The sequence below is a fragment of the Macaca mulatta genome, chromosome 7 (genome assembly GCF_049350105.2).
Source record: "Macaca mulatta isolate MMU2019108-1 chromosome 7, T2T-MMU8v2.0, whole genome shotgun sequence".
Lineage (NCBI taxonomy): Eukaryota > Metazoa > Chordata > Mammalia > Primates > Cercopithecidae > Macaca > Macaca mulatta.
Window position 1 is genome coordinate 19382129 of NC_133412.1, and position 20960 is coordinate 19403088.

Genomic DNA, 20960 nt, shown 5'->3' on the forward strand with positions numbered 1-20960 from the left:
TTTGCCTGCAACATGAGGGTCTCAGCCGTCCTCTAAAGGGCACACGGGAGACAATCCCACCACCTTCCTCCGGCGTAGATTCCGACACCTGATGGGTCTTCCAGCCCGAGGATACTCCGGCAGGTCTAACCTAACTCCCTGTGCGCAGTGTAAGTCCTGACTCCCCTGAGGAAGAGAGAGCCAGGCATCAGCCAGGGCAGGGTGGGGCCCGGGAGAAGCTGAGCGCCTACCTCGTCCCCCAGGCAGGTCTCTATCAGCAGGCCCCAGAAGTCTGTAAAGGTGACCCTGTAGCCTTCCTGGCTGCGCTGCCGGAGCTCCTCCCGGAATCTGAGGAGCTGGTCTGGGAACAGGGAGGGTAGCTTGTCCTTTACCACGTGTCTCCGGGCCTCAAAGATAGCAGGCTCCAGGTTTTTGGAGGACCAGTCAGGGTCCCGGTACAAGGTAGCCATGGTCCTGGAGAGAGACAGGCACAGCTGACAGGGCTGCCCTGGCCCTTGTCTGATCAGTCCTGGACCCGGGCAGGAGGGAAGGTAGGCAGGCCACTGGGAGCCCTAACCTGCCAGGAGGGGAACCTGGAGAGCAGGGGTGAGGCAGAGGCCTGGCAGGCAGCGAGGAGCAGGGGAAGGTGAACATTATTACTCATAATCACAAGTGCTACCAGCTCTCGAATGCCCACTGTGTGCCAGGCATAACAGTGGTTAAGATGAAGATTCTGGATCAAGCCAGGCTCTGCCGCTCACTAGCTGTGTGATCTTGGGCAAGCTACTTAATCACAGTTCCCTTCAGTTTTCCTGTCTGTGGAATGGGGAGAATTACAATAATTGTAGCTGCTTCATAGAGTTCTGATGGACTACATGAGCGAAGGTGATGTGGGGTAGTTAGAACAGTGCGTGGCACAAAATAAATGCTGGAGCCCACATTTAAACCCAGCCTCGGCTGATTTCAGGTCCTGGCTCTTTCTACTCTGCCACGTTAATTCCTGTAATTCTCATGTTGACTGAGGATTTATTTCCCTTTCTCTTCTTAACTTACATGTTGGTTGCAGGGGGAGCAACACAAAGAGGTGATCCCGCTAGCCCTGGGTCTGGCCTCAGTCTGCCTGTCTGTGGCCTGGATCCAGCTTTTCTATGTCAGGACAGGGAAAGGTCCTTTTCATTCTGTGCCCGAGAACAACCTCCCTGGCAGTGGAGCTAGTCTGCGGCTTCACATGGAAGGAAACGGGCCTCTTCCCTCACAGGACTTGTTTTTGGGAAGGTGGGAGGTGGTCAGGAGACTTTTCAACAAAAAGCACCCTGCTCTCCATAAGCTTCACCCATTAATTTTACACTTTTAAAAAGCTTCCAGAAGCCATTGCAAATGAGTTTTTAAAAGAATATGACTTGTGTTTTCCCCAGGCCAGGGGGCCCCACCCATCCCACGCTGGCTGGGCCTGAGTTCCTCCCGCTTTCTGTCTATCGCACAATAGTCCAGGAGGACACAGGTGCCCCTCAGCCTGCTGGAAGCAAGTTACCTTCTTAACCTACTACCTGGGACAGCCATTTAGCGTGGAGGTTAAGGATGTGGGCCCATGACTGGGTTCAAATTCCACTCCACTGCTCGTTAACTGAGCGTCCCTGGCAAATTACTTTGTTTCTCCAGCTGAAAAATAACAACAGCGCCTCCCTGATAGTTTTTGTGAGGAAGACACAAGATAAGCCACAGGAAGCAGTGACTCCAGTGCTTAGCCAGAGGCAAACAGCTCCTTCTGTCCCACCTGGGCTGGCGCTTCTGCCCCCTGGGGAAGTGTGTGGCACAGGAGCCCTTGGCTTTCCAAGGCCCATTCACATCCACTTGCTCACATGGGGGCTACTCAGAACTCTTCCAGTATACAAGGCACAGCAAGGGACTTTGGGGCTCACAGGCCCACCAGTCACAGACAGGACACGGTCCTGCTTGATAGGCCACGCTGAACCAGGGCCACAGGAGGATTTTGATGGGCCCCACAAAAAACATTGATTTATTTTTTATTTTTTATTTTTTTTTAGAGACAAGACCTCCCTAGGTGGCCCAGCCTGGTCTTGAACTCCTGGCCTCAAGCAATCCTTCTGCCTCTGCCTCCCAAAGTGCTGGTATTACAGATGTGAGCCACCATACCTGGCCACATAAAAAAATTAAAATTTATATTTGATGACTGTGTTACATAAAGACAAATGTATTCATATTATTTATTAAAACATTTTCTTCAACCTATAAGTTTGTTAATGAAACAATCCTGATTTTAAAAGAAATTAACCTATTTTGGGAGGCCCCTAAAGGTACAGTGGGCTACAGGCACTGTGCCTTCTGTGGGGAAGCTGACCTGACCCTGGCCTCCCTGTGGGGGAACCCCGTGCTCAGCTCCCGGCCCTGCTCACCAGCAGAGGGTCAGCAGGAGGGAGCTCAGCCACAGGGCCCTGCCCGTTGCATGTCCCCAGCACTATGGGGTCATGTTCCTGGGTCCATACCACAGCCCCAGGGAAACAGTAACACACGAAAGGCCAGCGCATACAGCGTCTCTGGCATACTTAGTAGCGGGAGAGCCTCTTACACCCCCCACATGAAGTTAGAGCTGTTGTCATCCCCACTGTGAAGATACAAGGCCACACACACTGCATGGTCAAGCTGCATGCCCAAGGCCACACCGCTGCACCTGGGGTACTTCCCAGGCTTCAGGAGTAACTCTGTCTTTGGGCGGCGGGGAGGAGCTTCACCTGAGACCCCAGGCCAGCCTGTTTGCAGCTTGCTTTGGGCTCCACAGACAGTGGCTCACGTCTCCTTACCAGGTGGCCCCTGACAGGCCAGTGATGTAGCTGGCACAGTCCAGGAGGTTCAGCTTCTGTAGCCCCAGCAGGTGGCCATACATGGAGGTCATGGATCTTGTTCCACCCCCAGTGGCCATGATGGCTATCAGCGGCACCTGGGGTGACACAGAGGCAGGTGGTTGGGGAAGGCTCCAGAGGCAAAGCTTGGGAGAAGACACAGAATGACAGCAGCTTCGAACAATGGAGGAGGCAGAGCTGGCTACAGAGGGCAGGGAGTGCAGCGCTGAGCCACCTGACACCTGCCTTTCCACGGAGCAGTGGGTCTAGAAACAGACCTCAGCTCCACACACAGTGGTTGGTGTCAGTGAAGGACTCGGAAGCCTAACACAGGCTTGGTAAATCACAGAAAGCTGTGGCTAGCAGAGTTCTTAGCACTGTTAGTCCAGCCCTCAGTTAACAGGTGATAAAACTGGGGTCCGAGGGGAGTGGGCAGCTTGTTCAAGAACTCTACTAATGTGCGATCCCACAATGGGAGAAACCAACATCTTCTGTAGCTGGATCTGATGTAGGCACCAGGCCTGGCACATGGCGCCTGCTCAGCAGGAACTGTATGGCAAGGCCAAGAGTCAATGGACTGGTGATGTGGGAAGGAGCAGGGTTGCCAGCTCTGGGTCGACAGAGGTTTAAGAGACCCCTGGAATGTTTCCCTAAAGGTAGGGCCAGGCACAGTAGCTCACGCTTGCAATCCTAGCACTTCGGTGGGCTGAGGTGGGCAGATTGCTTAAGCCCAGGAGTTTAAGACCAGCCTGGGCAACATGGGGAAACTCCATCTCTACAAAAATTACAGAAATTAGCCCAGCGTCGTGGCTTGTTCCTGGAGTCCCAGCTACTTGGGAGGCTGAGGTAGGAGGATTGCTTGAGCCTGGGAGGTGGAGGCTGCAGTGAGCTGTGATGGTGCCACTGCACTCCAGCCTGGGCAACAGAGCAAGACTCTATCTCAAGGAGGAGAAAAAAAAAAGGAGGGAGAAAGGGGCTCTTTTTCGAGACTTACTCCATCTGTTTTCATTTGAGTGGGGGCTGTAAGAGCCTTCCATTGGCTAAAGCACTATGTCCTCCTCGGGCACCCTGCCAGGTCTCTGTCCTCACCTCGGGTCAGCCTCAGAAGGCAGGCGCTTGGAGGGCTTGCCTGCTGCCCAGGGAGTGTGGGCCTTGGTCCACACAAGGGAGGCAACAGAGGGCTGTGACAGAGGCCCACCGTCTGCCCCTGCAGGAAGAAGGGGCTGACCCTTGGAGTACAAGTTGTTTGTCTCCAGCTTCCTAGCGCTGTTATTTCTGGGGGTGTCTACCTGTGCAGGTTTGAGAGGAGAGACAACAGGGGAAAGAAGGACCTAAGGCCTTTTGGGTGGAGGTGTGGGGTGCAGGAGGTGGTACAGCTTAAAATGTTTTCCTGGCTGGGGTGAGGAGGGCATTTTGTCCCTGGGCAAGGCCCCTTTAGCCACCGCAGGGGCTCTTAGTGCTTGGCAGGAGCCGCTGGGGCTCTGTCCTCTCTCTCTCCATTTTGCTCTCCCCTTCTCTTGTGAATATAAAACGGAATCACTTCCAGCACAGCTCTCACCAGGACGCCTGTACCTCAGCAGTAAAAGCATCCACGGAGGTGGCGCCTGGGGCAGGGCAGGGCCTGGGTTGGCTGGCAGGGCGTGGTGCTGGAAGGACCAGCTGGGCGCAGGCTGGCCACACCCCTGATTACCCACCTCATCCTCCTGCAGGTCCGCCTCCAACTGCAGCACCTGCTTCAGGGCCTTGGCCACCACCACCTTCCGCTTCTGCAGAAACTCCAGCTCTGCTGGGCACAGGCTGAAGCCCAGCCGCACGTCCGGCATCTCAGGGCTGGAGGGAGAGAGGACTCTGTAGTGGGCCTGCAGCCTCTATCTCCACTGGAGTAGACACAGCTTTAGGGTCCACTGGACCTAGGCTCAAAGCCTACTTCTGCCAGGGACCACTTCTGCGACCGTGGGTCTCCACTTTCTCATCTGTAAAGTGGGGCGAATCGTGCTGAACTCTCAGCACTGTCTTCAGCACTTAAAGAGATAACAAATGCGAAGCCCCCAAAGCCTTAGCCGGCACCATGCGAGCTGCTACTCAACAAAAGATAACCATTGGCACTGGGTTAGGGACACTTTGAGTCCTCTGTCTCCTCGGCCACATCTGGAAGGTCCAGAAAGTCTTCCCCCAGGTGGCTTCTCTAGCCTAGGACCAGGCATGGGTGACAAGAGGCTCTGAGATCATTTTGCCAAATCCCTCTGAACAAGGCCCCACGGTATGGACTCCCTGTTCCTATGGAGCTCACATTCTTCAATGAGCTCTTCCTGTTCCTAGAATAACAATTCTGCTGTGTGTGTGTGCAACTGACAAAAACCGTCACATCCCTGATCTCACTGTGTCACCTCACAGGTCTGCAGGCAGGTGGGGCAGGAGCCTCTGTGACATGCCCAATGCTTGTCCTCTTTTTTTTAATCACATCCCTGCCCCAAACAAGTCCAGGCTCCTGGCCTGGCATCCAAGACCCTGCCTGACCTTTCCAAGCTCACCTGAAACTACCCTCGAAGCTTCTGGGTCAGGTCCCAGAGCCCCCGCCTTCACCAGAAGCGTCCTCCCTTTGCCCACCTCCAGCCTGTGCATCCTCCGAGGCCCAGCTCCCCAGTGACTCCAGATGAATGTACCTTGACCATTTGCAACTGAGCCTTGGCTCACTAACAAAGCCACATTTCCTTGAAGGCAGGGCCTGGGAGATTTCCATCATGTCTCCTCTTTGTCTAGCACAGGGCTACAGACACAGCTGTTAGAAAATAATTCTTTCTTTGGCCTCAACAGGGAATGAATAATAATACAACAACCATAATAACAATAACATTAGTTGACGTTTGCTGAGCATCCCACTTGCCAGATGGATTACTGAGTACTTCGCATGTGCTGTCTAGCTGGATCCTCAGAGCAACCCAGTGATGCATAGGATCCTTGTTATTCTCCCAATGTACAGATGAGGAAAACGGAGACTCAGTAAGGGTAAAGAGCTTTTCCAAGGGCAAATAACTAATCAAACTGTAAATAGAAATCATGGCCACTTGATTTCTGACAGTCAAGATTTCGGAAAACAATGTTGTTTTCAGGAGATGGTGCTGAGACAACTGGATATCCACATGCCAAAGAACGAGGTTGAGCCCCTCTTTTACACTGTATAGATTAATTACCTAAAAATTGATCATAGACCTAAATATGAAAGCTAAAACTAAACAAGTCTTAGAAAAAAACATGGGAATACATTTTCAGGACCTTGGTCGGGCGCGATGGTGCGCACTTGTAATCCCAGCACTTTGGGAAGCCGAGGAGGGTGGATCACTTGAGGTCAGGAGTTCAAGACCAGCCTGGCCAATACGGCAAAACCTCATCTCTACTGAAAATACAAAAATTAGCCAGGTGTAGAGGTGCGCACCTGTAATCCCAGCTACTGGGGAGGCTGAGGCAGGAGAATCGCTTAACCCAGGAGGCGGAGGTTGCAGTGAGCCAAGATCGCACCACTGCACTCTAGCCTGGGTGACAGTGAGATTCCATCTCAAAATAAAATAAAATAAAATAAAATAAATAAAAATTTCAGGACATTGGATTAGGCAATGATTTCTGGTTTCTGAGATATGACACCAAAAGCACAAGTGACAAGATAAAAAAAAAAATTTCATCAAAAGTAAAGTCCTTTGTGCTTCAAAGGACACCACCAAGAATGTGAAAAGATAAGCCATAGAACAAGAGGAAATGTTTACAAATCATATATCTGACAAGGGATTTGTATCTGGCATATGTCAAACACTCTTACAACTTAACAATATAAACACAAATAACCCACATAAAAAGTGGGCAAAAGATCTGAATAGAAATGTCTCCAAAGAAGATATGCCAATCAGCCCATGGAAAGATGTTCAACATCTTCAGCCGTAGGGGAGATGCAAATCAAAACACAGTGAGATGCCACTGCACACCCACTAGTATGAATGAGTGAGGGGCACAGACAGAATGTGAGTACTGTACCAGGGTGTAGACTTCATGTGTAATTCATAACTCTCGCCCTGGGGAGGGAAAGATGAAAAGCTTGTCAGAGGTGACAATTCAGAGCCAAGTGACCCCAGATCCACACTGTCACCCAGACCCCATTCAGCACACACATGCACACACAGGCACCCCATCCCTGCTTCTCTGTTCTGGACACGATCTCCCCACCATCTTCAACTCAGCCTCCATACACTCTTTGGACCACACTGTAGCTCATCAGTCTCCTGCCTCACAAGACTCCTCCATCCTGCCTGAGGGAGACCCTCACAAGCCACCTTCCCTCTTGTGCCCTCCCCAGGCTCTCCCCATCTCCCTGCCACGGGAGCTCCAGGGAAAGTAACTCAAGGGCCCTTCCCAGACCCAGGCACTCACCACAGGCAGGGTCATCACCTGACCATCGGAAAGGCAGTCGAGGGGCTGGCTGACGGGGCCGTTCTTGTGAGAGCCGCAGCAGCAAAGCTGGAGGGATGGGCGGGTTCTGTGAGAGGGGCTGGGGGGGCTCCTCTGGCACCCCCCACTTGCCCCAGTCCCCCACACCTTCCCCAGTGTCGGCCGCCTTGTACCCCACAGCTCCAGTGACTCTTGGGTACTTCCACGTGCACCTGGGACTGGAAGTACTTGGGGTAGTGGAAGCAGGCAGAGGTTTGGAAGCAGGCAGAGGTTGGACAGCAGGGTTCCAAGCAGGGCCGGACACGCTGGGTGTTCTGAAAGGACTCGCTCACCATCACCAGAAGGTCCTTCGCTGGGAGAGAGGACAAGAGGGTGAGACCCCAGGAGCCTCTCACTCCCCACCCGCAACTTGGTCCAGCAAAAAGCCTATCTGGAGGTGTCCAGGAAGAGTTTAGAATCACCTGGGGCACTGGTTCAAATTCCCCAGAGACTGTCAATCTAGAGGGTAGGGCAGGGCCCAGGAACCTGCATTTTAATGAGGTTTATGAGGATGTGGACAAATGTAGTCCCCAGAAAACCCTTTGAGATGCTGAGAAGGTCCTCAGGACCAGTCCTTGGCTCAGCTTTGCCAGAAGAGGCCCCAAAGTAACCTGCCCACTGCTGAGGAGGCAGGCCCTCAGCACACTGCCAGTTTTGAGGTAGATTCCTCTTCTATCCTCCCTCCTTCCCTCATGTCTGGTAGCCTTGCATGGGCAACACGGGGGTGGGGGGTGGGGAGCAGGGGGGGGGTACGGTATTCGTGGATCTCTTAGGTCTCTGCCAGCTCTAAAGTGCTAGGACCGTTTGTGAGCTGTGATCTGCCTAGAGGAAGGGACATAGTTAGAGGGGCCTTGGGCATCGGGTGCTGACCACCTCACTGACCCAGGCACTCTGAGGTCCTGACAGGGCACGGCACAGCAAGCACGGACAGAGGGGGCAGCACTGGGACCCCAGACCCGGGACATTCCAAGGTTATGTGGGTGCTTGGGAGAACGTGCCCTTTACAGAGCAGGCTGGGAGGCCAGGGCTCGTGACCCCTGGGGGTGAGATGATTCTGAGGAGTTGTGGCCAAGCTTTTGATCACCCCGAGCCCAGGAAAGCCCCAGACCAGGCGGAGTCTGATGCTCATGGGCTTTGGATGCAGCTCCCCCTTGTCCCCCAGTAGGCAGAAAAGGCAGAACAGCTCACTTTTCTCCCTCTTCCTCCGCCTCCTGGATTGTGCATGAACCTCCAGGCAGGAGACTTGTCGAGACTGTAAAACACAAGGGAGGGTCACTGAGTGTCTGAGCACCAGCCACCTCCTTGCTCTTCCAGGCTGAAGGGAGAGGAAGGAACAGAGGATAAATTCAGCACTGGTCTGGCTGGGCTGATGCTGGAGAATGCAGAGTGTGTTGACCACGTTTTCTGAACCCAGTCAAGGCATGCCATCTCACTCAGAGGTAGGACACTTGACCATGAAGCTGTTCTAGGACTATGAAGCTGTTCTAGGACCATGAAACTGTGACCCACGGTCACAGTTTACTAGGGGTCAGGTGCTCAGCTGCAGGTCAGGGATCTGACCTGAGGGAATGTTCAACTCTGAGCTTTCAAAGTGAGAGCTTCCAATAAAACAGCCTTGTCAAGGTGCTGAGGCAGACCATACTCCTTTGCCACACATTCCCAGACTCTTCTTTTTGAGGGAGAGGTCTTCTTGGACCCTGAGGCACTGGATGCATTTAATTAAAATAGCTGTACCAACAGCTAAAATATGAATTTTTGTTTTTGACACAGGGTCTCACTCTGTCACCCAGGCTGGAGTGCAGTGGCATAATCACAGCTCACTGCAGCCTCGACCTCCTGGGCTAAAGCAATCCTCCCACCTCAGCCTCCTGAGTAGCTGGGACTATAGACACATGTTACCATGCCTGGCTAATTTTTGTATTTTTTTATAGGGATAGAGTCTCACTATGTTACTCAGACTTGTTCTGACCTCCTGGGCTCAAGTGATCCCCCCACCTCGGCCTCTCAAAGTACTGGGATTATAGGCATAAGCCACCGTGACTGGCTATGAAACAATTTTTAATACAGAAATTGTGCTTGTAGGCCAGGCATGGTGGCTCACACCTGTAATCCCAGCACTTTGGGAGGCTGAGGCGGGCAGATTGCTTGAGCTCAGGAGTTTGAAACCAGCCTGGGCAACATGTCAAAATTCCATCTCTACAAAATAAAAATACAAAATACAAAATACAAAATAATAGCTGGGCATGGCAGTGTGCTTGAACCCAGGAGGCAGAGGTTGCGGTGATCTGAGTTCGCAGCACTGCATTTCAGCACTGGGTGACAGAGTGAGACCTTATCTCAAAAAAAAAAAAAAAAAAAAAAAAGGTAAATTGCGCTTGTAGAATGACTGGGGTCGTGGGGTACAGGACCAAGACTGAGTCTGAGAGGAGGCTGCACTTAGTGGGTTCTTTTATTGGGGAGGTTCTTAAGGGGAAGGGTCACTTTTGGGATATGGAGTGCCAGGCCAGCGTGATGTCCCAGCTACCTCTTCCCTCTGTACAGAAGCCCCAGCTCACGCCCCAGTGCTGCCTGTGCCCCATTTGGCTGGCCTCGATTAGTCTAACTCCTGCAGAGGTCAGGATAGGACAGAGACCAAGCTGGGCCCAGTGTTTTCTCCCTTGGTCCTGTTCCCCTGAGAGCAGCAGCCAGCTGTGGCCTCTGGAGTGACAGGAACCCAGGAAGACAATTACCACCAGCACGCCATTGGTGACGAGGGTCTCAGGTGAAGAGGGACTGAAAAACAAAAGGAGAACTCCTGGTCAATTCTAGCATTCTTGACTGGTTTCTTCTAACGGTGACAAAGGGAATGAATAGGGTCAATAACAGAATATCAGAGCCTTCTTTGTTCTCATAAAAAATATTAGCTTCAGAAACCTTAGCCTTACAGGTTGTCAGGGAGGAAGCTGGCATACATTTGAAATAGAATGTCCAGGAAAAAAATAGATTTATAGGTTAGAAGAGTAGGAGAGTTCAATTTTTGTTTTTAAAGATAACTGTTTTTTATGTCCAACCAGATGCAAATGCATGGGGTTAGAAGAATAAATAGGTTGCAAGAAATGGCTGCAACCTGCCAGCTAGAGCAGACACAACAGTTTCCGTAGCAAAAATGATCCATTCTCCATTCTGTGCCTTATCGAACTTATGCATTTAACAGTCTGACCCAGCCGAGAGGGTGAATGTTAATTGCCCTTGTGTTATAAAGTTGAGAACATAAGCCTCCAAGATTTCAGTTAGCCTGGCAGGGTCCACAGCATCCCTTGTCAAAATTAAGCCCAAGGTGACTGTGTCTCCAGATCAACTTTTTTGTTGTTGTTGAGAAGGAGTCTCACTCTGTTGCCCAGGCTGGAGTGCGATGGCGCGGTCTGGGCTCACTGCAACCTCTACCTCCTGGGTTCAAGCAATTCTCCTGCCTTAGCCTCCTGAATAGCTGGGATTACAGGTGCGTGTCACCATGCCCAGCTAGTGTTTTGTATTTTAGTAGAGACGGGGTTTCACCAGAGCAACTCTTATTACCAAGTGTGCCACGTTTCATTTTGGAAGCCACTTTCTAATTCAACCCAGGAGCTTTCTCCGCCCTCTAAAAATCCTGTCAAATCAAGAATTGGAGGGGAGAGCTTTGATTTTCTTCAATGTGAAATACATAAAGTTGATCTTAATTTGCCAATCAGTTGTTGATGGGAAGTAAGTTCCCTCACATAGTTTGAAGATCCTCTAGGCAGAGGATTCTCCGAGTGGCAGCTGACGAACCCTCTTGTCCTGTCTCCCACCTGTCATCCTCCTTCTGTGCCTGGACTCATCACAAGTATGGGGGGCCCAGCCCTGCCAGGTGAAGAAGAAGGAAGAGTGCCCAGTTACAGGGCACTCTGCCCGGCCTGAGGCAGGATTTCTCCCTCCCTCCCTCCCTCCCTCCCTCCCTCCCTCCCTCCCTCCCTCCCTCCCTTCCTTCCTTCCTTCCTTCCTTCCTTCCTTCCTTCCTTCCTTCCTTCCTTCCTTCCTTCCTCCCTCCCTCCCTCCCTCCCTTCCTTCCCTCTTTGTTCTCTCTGTCCAGACCTCCAGTTCTCTGACTCCTCAGCACAGTCATATCTCCAGGATCCTGGGTCATTTTCCTAATTGAAAATGATTGAGGCTGGGCACAGTGGCTCACACCTGTAATCCCAGCACTTTGGGAGGCCAAGGCGGTCAGGAGTTCAAGACCAACATAGTGGAACCCCATCTCTACCAAAAATACAAAAATTAGCGTGGCATGGTGGTGCATGCCTGTAATTACAGCTGCTTGGGAGGTTGAGGGAGGAGAATCACTTGAATCTAGGAGGTGGAAGTTGCAGTAAGCTGAGATTGTGCCACTGTACTCCAGCCTGGATGACAGAGTGAAAAGAAAGAAAGAAAGAAAGAAAGAGAGAAAGAGTGAAAGAGAGAAAGAGAGAGAGAGAGAAAGAAAGAAAGAAAGAAAGAAAGAAAGAAAGAAAGAAAGAAAGAAAGAAAGAAAGAAAGAAAGAAAGAAAGAAGGGAGGGAGGGAGGGAGGGAAGGAGGGAGGAAGGGTGAAAGGGAGGGAGGGAGGGAGGAAGGAAGGCAAGCAGGCAAGAAAGAAGATTGGAAAGAACCCTGCAAGATGGGCCTGAGCCTCCCACTGACGTGGTTCCAGAGTTGGCTGCAGAGGGGGTGGCCTCTGCTTGTGGCCAGGGTTTGGGGTGTTTGTTCTAACAGTTCTGGTCAAGGAGGAGACCCCTGGGCTCTGACCTCTTTCTCAGCTGGGCCTCAACAAGGTCCCCATCGCCATGGTGGCAGGAAATCTTCCCAGAAGCCGCCCTTGGGAATGCAGGGGGCCTGGCAGGCTATCTGGCCAGAGTACTAGATCCTTAAAGCAATGCTGAGGGCAGGAGAACTGGGTAAGTGCGGTGGGGCCCAGGCTCCTACACTATGGAGAAGCTCACAGGTGATTCTGATGCACCGTGAAGAGTCAGGGTTAGTGCCAGGAGTGAGACTGGAAGAGGGTGGGGCAGCATAAAGGCTGACCTGACTCTGAAATGCTCATTCCCAGAAGCCACTTGATGGCCAGGACCTTGGTGGGCCCCGGGGCCCGGGCCCACTCACCTCTCCTCCAGCAGGAACTCCACCTCCAGCTCTTCCAGGCCCTGGTAGGGGAGGGAGAGAAGGCGGCTGTGAGTGGCGTCTGCACATCTCTGCTGACCAGAACCCTTTGCCTCCTGGAGAGCCCCTGTGGACCTGCCTCCGTCCTTCCCCCACGGCTGCCTACTGCCATGGAGTGCGCTTGTGGTCTCCTCTGCCAATCTCTGTCCCCAGGTCTTTGACATCAGGAGCATCACTGACAGCCCAGGGGAGGTCGAGGTATGGAGCTGACCCCCAGCCCCAGCATGTGCATTCCTCTGCCCCAGAACATCTCCTTTTTGTCACTTCCCTGGCTTCCCACTGCTCTTCTGCCTTCCCAAGGGGCTCAGTGCCTGTGGCAAGGGAGCGCTGAGATACGCCTTCAGAAAGCCCCTTCCTTCCTTCACTGAGTCCCTCACACCTCTTGCTGTGTAACTGGAGGCAAGCCAGGGCTAGGTGAGGGCAGGGATGCTAGTTCCCGAGGGGACCCAGTGCCTGGAACAGTGCCGGCCCCTCGCAGGCACTCAAGTGCTGGTTGAATGATTGAATGAACAGCATCCTGGGGGCTCCAGCTCCGGCTGTCTCTGATCTGCAGATTCGCCCGCCTTTACCCTCATCTGTCCTCTGTTCCTGGGGCCATCCCAGCAACGGGACTCTGAGGGAAGAAAAGGAGGGAAGGGAACCAAGGCTTACTGCATCTGTACTGTGTTCTATGAATACTGCTAGTTGCCTGAATTATGGTTTCTCATTTAAGTCCCACAACAACCTTCTGTGGTAGGTATTAGGATCACCATTTTGTAGATGAGGAAACAGAAACTTAGGAAGTTATTTTTACGGCATCACATCATAGTGAGTGACAGTGCTGGGATTTAAACCAGCAGCACCATCTTTTCTCAACTTGACTGTGTACACAGAGAAGACCCTGGGGAATCAGCACCAGCTCTGAGGTTTTTATGAGGCCGGAGTCTGAGGGCCGGGACCCCTGCACCCACCTGCGGGTTGAGTGGAAACTTCACGTGGGTTTTCTTTCGGAAACAGAGCTTGGTGAGGTCATAGAGAACTGTCAGGAGATGGTCATCTGGTGTCACTGTGTCTTCATCACAGACACTCAACTCTAGCACGTTCTAGGGGAGAAGGAAGGATGCCAGTCTGGTTACCACGGTTGCATTGACCCCTTCCCAGAACAAGGGGCCTGACCTCTGTCCTAGCAAGGAGGTAGGTCTGGGGGATGGGAGACAGCCCAGAAGTCCCTGCTTAGACGTGAGAGACATTTGTAGGGAAATGAATTAAGGAAGTAAAGTGTCTATTCCCTCCTTTTCAACTCCCTGAAGCCTTCTTGGCCTTCTGCTCTCACTCTCCTACTAGAGAATTTTGCCTCTTTTATAAGCTTGGCAGAGACCTGTGAAGTATGGAAGGATTTCATTTCACCTGAGGGGAAGGATGGATGGGAAAGAGCAAGCAAGACCCCTGCCAAGATATAGAATCGGCCAGCACTGGGCCCCTGGGCGCTGAAGACAGCCCCTTTGTGCTAGAAAATCCAGATGGGGGAAGCTAACATCTACCACTCCAGGGAGTGATGTGGCAAAGCTTGTAGGGATTCTGATAATTGGTGGGGTTGGGGTGAGGTATATGAACTCTATCCTTTGACTTATCAGTCCCTGGTAATGTCTCATGGATGGTCCCAAAGCAGCTACCCTGTCATCTGGCTGAACTCTGAGGTCAATGTTCTCAGGTGACATGGACTAATCTCCAAGGCCTCTTGATCCAAGGATCCTGGGAGAGGCGGGTTGAGGCTGCCTCTTAAATACATCTAGTGGACATAAGGTGGTTCTGTAGGTTCCCAACTGGATGTGATTGTTGATCTTGTAATTACTAGAAACCCAAGTATGTCCCAGAACCAACCCAGCAGCTCCACAATCCAAAGGAAGCTCAAATTCTGATTTCAAGATGGCAGACTGAACCCACATCCAAATCCTCCTCCCTTACCAAACTCACATATATGATAGAAAAGATATTTACAAAATAGTAAGTATAAAGCACTTCTTAAAAACAAAAAGGATACATCACGTAACAAAAATAAATAAGTATCCTTAAAACATGGAGGCAGTAAGGTGGAGCTGTCAAGCCTCAAGCACCTCCATACTGGGGCTGATGCCACTATGATGAGGCCAAATTTGTCTTAAGGGATCTCTTCTGAGGCTGTCACAACTCAGGATGCTCAAAGGATAATTATCCCGTGGGAGATGTGAACTCAACTTAGAGTCATCATATATCTGAAGACCAATCCTATGAAACAACTCAACAAATAAAAGAATACACACCCAAAGAAATGGAAATAATAAAGCAATATGAAAATAATTTAAGAGGCAGAGAACCCTCTGGCTGGAATTAGACTGGCCTCAGACCTAGTGAATAGAATGGTTCTTCCACTCTGTGTATTCCCCTGCTTGGAGAAGACTCTGGAAACACAAAGTTTTGGATTAAGAGACACCTAGTTTCAGCAACAATTAGGACAACAGAGACCAGGAGAAAAAGCTAGAAAGATAAATAGACTCAGAGAGGGGCAAACATGAGACAAGCAGAAGGAAGTGGTAGGTAAGTGGGAAGACAGGTTTGTAGGACAAGAAGTAGGCAGAAAGAGAAACAAAGAGGCATAAGAACACAGAGGCAAAGAGAAGGACAAGTGGGCGAGAGGGGAGTAGAAATGCAGACGGGGCAGACAGGTGCAGTCCTCCATGTCTCACCTTCACTTGGCTCTGGATCTGGAAATTGAAGCTTTCATTCCACTCTGGGTTTGGGCAGTTGGAGATGGTCCTTGTCCTCAGCTTCTTCTGAGAGGCGGTGGGCAGCCAGAGGCTCACAAAACAGTCTGTCTGGCTCACTGTCCGAGAAAGATAAATGGAACCAATCCAGGTTCAGAGAGAACATGTGGAGTCAAAAGGGAGCTTCAGGCAAGCCTCTTTTAGAGCCAGGCCCCATCTCAGCTCCAGTTCCTCTCCTCACTCATGGGTCTAACTTTCCAGAGACCCAGATCCCCAAGAAGTCACAGACTGCAGGCTATGGATCTCACAGAGAGCGACCCAGTCCCACTGGCCATTCTCATAGACACAGATGGCCTCCGGCTCTTATTAGAAGCACCCTTGTCTCTGAGCAAACACGTGCTGGTTTGGGACAAGGTATGGTCACACAGTTTTCCCTCTGCCAAGGTAAGATCTGGAAGACCAGCCCCCAAGGGTCTGGATTACTTCTTGTCTTAGCCCAGGGACCAGGAAAACCAAAGTAGGGCCAAGCGCTCCCTCTGGGCTGCGGAGAAGTGAGGTTGAGAAGGAACAGTCTTTCGTGAGTCGGTCAAGAAGAAGGGCCCCAGTGGGCAAGGGCTTGAGTGAAACTAGCTATTCAGCAAGATTGAGGAGCAGGAACTCCCATCTCCATATGGCTTAATGCCTCCACTGCATCCAGCCAGGCTCTTCATACCTACCCTGATCTACAGCGTGAGGTTATGGCCCAAGAAACCCTCCCCTCTGTGGCCACGTACTTCTTTTTCATTCTAAATGAACAACCCAAGGGTGATGTTGCTGGATATGCTCTGGAGAAGGAACAGAGACTTTGACTCCAACAAGCCCTCCCAAAATTACAGAAGGTCTCCTAAGTCTTCCACCTGGAGCAGCAGAAGGGATAGGGTGAAAATAGCAGTCCAGGCTGGCTCCCTGCTCTATTCTACCTGGGAGGAGGGAGACAGAGGGGCCATGACTGCCCTTGTCACTCTCCTGGCAGTCAGTGAGGGTGAGTCCCAGGGTACACACCAGATACATAGGAAATGGTGAAAGCCAACACAGTTTCCAGCGTCAGAGAATCCTCTCGACAGTAAAGCTGGTGGGAGGATGGGAGTTCTACACTAGTAGGACTGATTCAAACTAGTTTTTAATTATTAATAGTCACTGATGAGAGTGGAGCCAGGGCTTTCTTCGCCCTACATTGTCACCACACTGAAAGGTTTATCAGAATCAAGAGCCCTGATCTAAATCACAGGCGTTCCTAGCTTCTGATTTCATCCCTGAAATCTGGTTGATCTTTGAGGCCTCATCATTCAGTGAATTGGAATTCACAGCCCTCCTCCTATTGAAGAAAGGTGAGATAACACTACCCTTTAGATGTCATGATAATCACTTAATCCAGACAAAAAGAATGACTGAAACCCAACAGAATCAAAAGAAAATGATGACCTCATCACCCTACTCTTCCCGTCTATGCTCTACCTGCTCTTCCTTACCATCACTCACGTGTCCAGGCCAGAAACCAGTGTCATCCTTGACTCTCACATTCAGTTGATTTAACCCTTTGTCTCTCTTGGGCCCCCCAACTTGTCATCTGTCCTGCCACTGCCCTGGTGTAGACCACCATAATTTCTGGGGCCACTTCCCAAATGGGCTTCCCATCTCCTGTCTTGCCCTACTCTGATATTTTCTCCACAGAGAAGCCACAGGGAGTTTTTTAGATATGACCGTGCCACTCCCCACTTTAAGATCCTCCAGGGGCTCCCTCCCTTCCTGCCCTCAGGAAGGAGTCCCAGCCACTCAAAGCGGCTGTGCTGCTCACTTCCCCAACCTCAGCCTCATCTCTCCACCCTCCCTAATACCCCACCCCTGCCCTCTGTGTGTGAGCATGTGTACGTGTGCACACACGTATTCACACACATTTACACGCGTACGCATGCACTCAAACTTACACACACGCACTCACACTTCAGACTCCAGCCAAACACAGTCACTTGTATTCAAAAGTGCCTTTGTACATGTAGCTCCCTCTGCCCAGAACACTCTTCCACTTTCACCCACCCTTCTCCTGGCTAGCCCCTTGGGGCTTCAGAAGGAACCTCCTCTGGAAGCTTTCCCTGAGCACCCAAGTCTGGGCCAGGTACCCCTGAGCCCAGGGTCCTCTGTTCCTCCCCTGGGGAGCGCCCCTATGCTGCATTGCAACAACAGGTAGACTCAGCTGTCTCTATACACGTGGCCACAGGATACAGGTACAGATACATCACCGCAGATACAGGTAAGAGGTCAGCGCGTCTCATTGCTCTGCTGGTAGGGAGACTCACCGGGGACCTGCTCAGCCCTCTTGAACCCCTCCCTTAGCTTTTCCAGAACACTGGCCCCTCCTCCCGGGCCTGGATCACACCCCTCAGGTCTGTCTCCTGTATGCTGGCAGCCTGCAGGCAGGGACCGGCCAGCTCTACACCTACTGGCTCTGTAACGCGCTTCGCACGCACAATTTAATGGACCCTGTAAGAGTCCCTTCCCTCTAAAATTGTTTTCCTATCATTAGTCCATGCCTAAAATTCTCCCATGAAGCCCATTAAATAAAAACTCAGTATTTTTGGCCTAAGGCTTAAATGTCTAGTTAAGATAAAGAAATATTCCTGGCAGAGACAAGATTGATCAGACACCCACATTCCAAGCACTACTTTTTCAGTTCTTTTGCAGAGAGTTGCTTCCCCTGCCCACCCCCAGCAATGAATGGTTAGGCAACTGTGACCTGGTTCTGAGAATTTCATGGACTATGGGGATTTCTTAGGCACAGATAGGTTCTAATCCTTGTTCCTAATGGAGTGACAGAGGGCTTGGTCATCTGAATGACATGTCTCCTTTCCTGGAATGTGGGTGGCAGAGATGACTCAATCATCTCTATAGATGTTCAGAACTTTGTCTCTCTAATACCTCTGGAGACACCTGTCTGATATCCCTTGGGGTGCTGGTTTGGGTTTTAATTTGTTTTCCCAAGAGAAACAAAAACTCCTGACCAGTGGGAGGTTTCCAGGCCTGATTGTCCCTCCGTCCTGGCCCAGGGCTCTTTCGGTTATCGAGAAGGAGTCAGCCCTGAATCTGAGTATTCACTGCCATTCGGCCTCTTCGAAATTTTAGGAAACTCAGGCACAAGTTACAAGACTAAATGGAAGTGCTGTTTATTTTGGATTCAAACCAGAAGGGAAAAATTGGGGACAAGAGTAACCCAGGACCTAAAAGACTTCAGGATAGTCTTAATCTAACCCGGGCAAGGTAGCAACACAGCCCAGCCTGCAGCAACTGTGGAATCCAGACCGGACATGACCGGGGCTGGCACCCTGAGATGCCACATGTGCCTTCTGCCTTGTTCCTCAGGGGAAATGAGGAAAACGTAAGAAACAAGGGGGTTTCCAAAGAGGACCAGGTATCGCCCAAAGGCAGCCTGCCTGCCCGATGAGCATGTAGGGAAGGCAGGAGGAGGCTTGTAGAGCCAGACCACAGCCTGTTTCTCTAGCTGCCTGCCCTTCCTCACACCCCATCACCTGCTGAGTGGCAGGTGTGGCAGGAAGAAGACAGAAGAAAGGGCCCTGGACAATAGGCGGTCTGGGCATGCAGGTGCAGGCATGCAGATGGGGACATGAAGCCAGGTGACTGGAGGGGCTGGGACAGATACATCTCAAAAGAAGTTGGAGGGCTGGGTGTAGTGGCTCACGCCTGTAATCCCAGCATTTTGGGAGGCTGAGACAGAGGATCACTTGAGCCCAGAAGTTTGAAACCAGCTTGGACAACATGGTGAAACCCTGTCTCCACAAAAAAATTTTTTTTTTTAAAGTTAGCCAGTTGCGGTGGTGCATGCCTGTAGTCCTAGCTACTTGGCAGGCTGAGGTGGGAGGATCACCTGAGCCCAGGGGGTCAAGGCTGCAGTGAGATGAGATTGAGCCACTGCACTCCAGCCTGGGCAACAGAGTGAGACTCTGTCTCAAAATAAAATAAAATAAAAAAGAAAAAGCAGAAGGAGTTGGAGGAAGGTAAGCACTTCTGTGGATATGTGGGAGCTGGACTGTCCCAAAGAGGAGGGTGAACTCTGCCCAAGAGTGGGATGGTGTCCGATTGGCCACCGAGGTATGGACAAGAAAGTCAAGAGAAGTGGCCACGTCTCGGACCCAGAGGACATTCCCTGGCTCCTCAGATTGTTCACCGATGGGCTGGGAAAGACCCCAAGAAGCTTGAGGAAAAGTCCCTGGCCCTCTGGTTGGCCAGTTGGCAGACACAGACCCAAACTAGAGGTTACTGGAGCCACTGCTGCTGGCGCAGGCTCTGGACATGTTGCTCTCCAGAGGCTCTGTCTCTGGAATCCTGCTTGATCTCTTTGCTGTCTCTGGGGCTCAGGGCCCTCCCACACTCACCCATTCACACTTAGCCCTCCATTGGAGTGACAGCTTCCTACAAGTTTCCAGAGTCTCCGCACCTGCACTCTAGCACAAGCTGCATACAAGCCCTCAGGAATTCATGCAATCTCTTCCTCAAGACCTCAGGCACCCCAACACTTTGAAGGCATCCAATCCCTCCTCTGCCTCACTTCCTGGTTCTCCACACCTGGCTTGCCTCCTCTCTTCCCATACTCTCCAGACCTGGGATCAGACCCTACTTCCCTCTTAGGCAATCGTTAACCTCTCATTACAAAATGGGCCTCCAGTCAAGTTGTTGGGAGCATCAGGTAGTGTGTGGATGTCTGGCCACAGGTCAACCAGGCAGGTGCTTAGAGGGTGTGGCTCCCTCCCTCAGGACAGCCTCTCCCCAAGGTAGGACTCCCAAGGCCTCTAGATGCTCAGGCCCTGCCCCTCTCAGACCCCAGGCTTTCTGTGCAGCTTTTCTTGGCCACTCCCGGCTCTCAGCGTTCTCCTCTGCCTCTAAACTCCCTGGTGACAAGATGGAAATGCTGTCTCCTATTGTTCTATAACTGCTCTGGACATAGATAGCTCCTCTTGTTAAAATGTACGCTCAATCTCAGGGCTCTGTGTCTTCTCTGCCCCTCTCAGGCCCTCCCTGGCCTTTGGGGATCCCTGCGGCCCTTGAGTCATTCCTGTGTGGTTACCGGTGAGCAGGGATGCTCCCTACCTGTGGGGCCTGGACATAGAGCTTTTTCCCCCTTGGGGGCCAACTTCCTCTCTGGATGGGGCCAGGGGTGGGCAGTGTGGGGAGGGGCTTTTGGTTCTCATGATGTCTTAAAATGCCACCCAAAGACAGGGGTGGGGAGGATTCTGCCCACTGAGATGCCTCCATTGACCCCTGTGGCCTGGAAATGCAGCAGGCTCTGGGATGAAGCGGGAGGCTGGGGCTGCCAGGAACCAGCACTGCACAAACAGCCCTGCTAAGTCAAGCCACATCCACGGGCTGAACTGTAGAACTGGGTACTGTGGGCTCTGGCCTGGCCCCCAGAGCCTCGTTTCAGATCTTTGTCTTGAGAAGGGGCTCCGGGAGTCACCTGGCAGCTGGTTCCATGATGCCTAAGCACCTCCCCTTCCACTTCAGCCCAACAGGCCCTAAACGAAAGAAGAAGCAAGGAGTGCTCTGTGTGGGCAGAGCTGGTGCTCTTGGAAATCGATTCCAGGAAGAGAGAGTGGGGAGGAGACAGTGGGCAAACAGAGCTCTTGGGTAGTGCCGAGGGAAGAGCATGAATGAGGGGCCTGGAAGAGTGACAGAAACCCCGAAGTCTGAACTACA

General features: G+C 51.7%; 1 protein-coding gene across 2 annotated transcripts in view; it reads right to left on the minus strand.

Annotated features, from left to right (window-relative positions):
- The window catches only part of PLA2G4E (phospholipase A2 group IVE), a 64267-nt gene that overhangs the window by 11045 nt on the left and 32262 nt on the right, over nucleotides 1-20960 (minus strand). For both annotated transcript variants that reach the window (XM_015142020.3, XM_077939156.1), the window contains exons 3-13: nucleotides 15201-15337; nucleotides 13449-13580; nucleotides 12442-12482; nucleotides 10040-10082; nucleotides 8499-8562; nucleotides 7445-7623; nucleotides 7254-7340; nucleotides 6861-6898; nucleotides 4532-4667; nucleotides 2799-2935; nucleotides 231-453 (exon numbers count right to left, since the gene is read on the minus strand). In XM_015142020.3, the coding sequence (XP_014997506.3) occupies nucleotides 231-453; nucleotides 2799-2935; nucleotides 4532-4667; nucleotides 6861-6898; nucleotides 7254-7340; nucleotides 7445-7623; nucleotides 8499-8562; nucleotides 10040-10082; nucleotides 12442-12482; nucleotides 13449-13580; nucleotides 15201-15337 (1217 nt within the window). The remainder of the gene's footprint in view (nucleotides 1-230; nucleotides 454-2798; nucleotides 2936-4531; nucleotides 4668-6860; nucleotides 6899-7253; nucleotides 7341-7444; nucleotides 7624-8498; nucleotides 8563-10039; nucleotides 10083-12441; nucleotides 12483-13448; nucleotides 13581-15200; nucleotides 15338-20960) is intronic.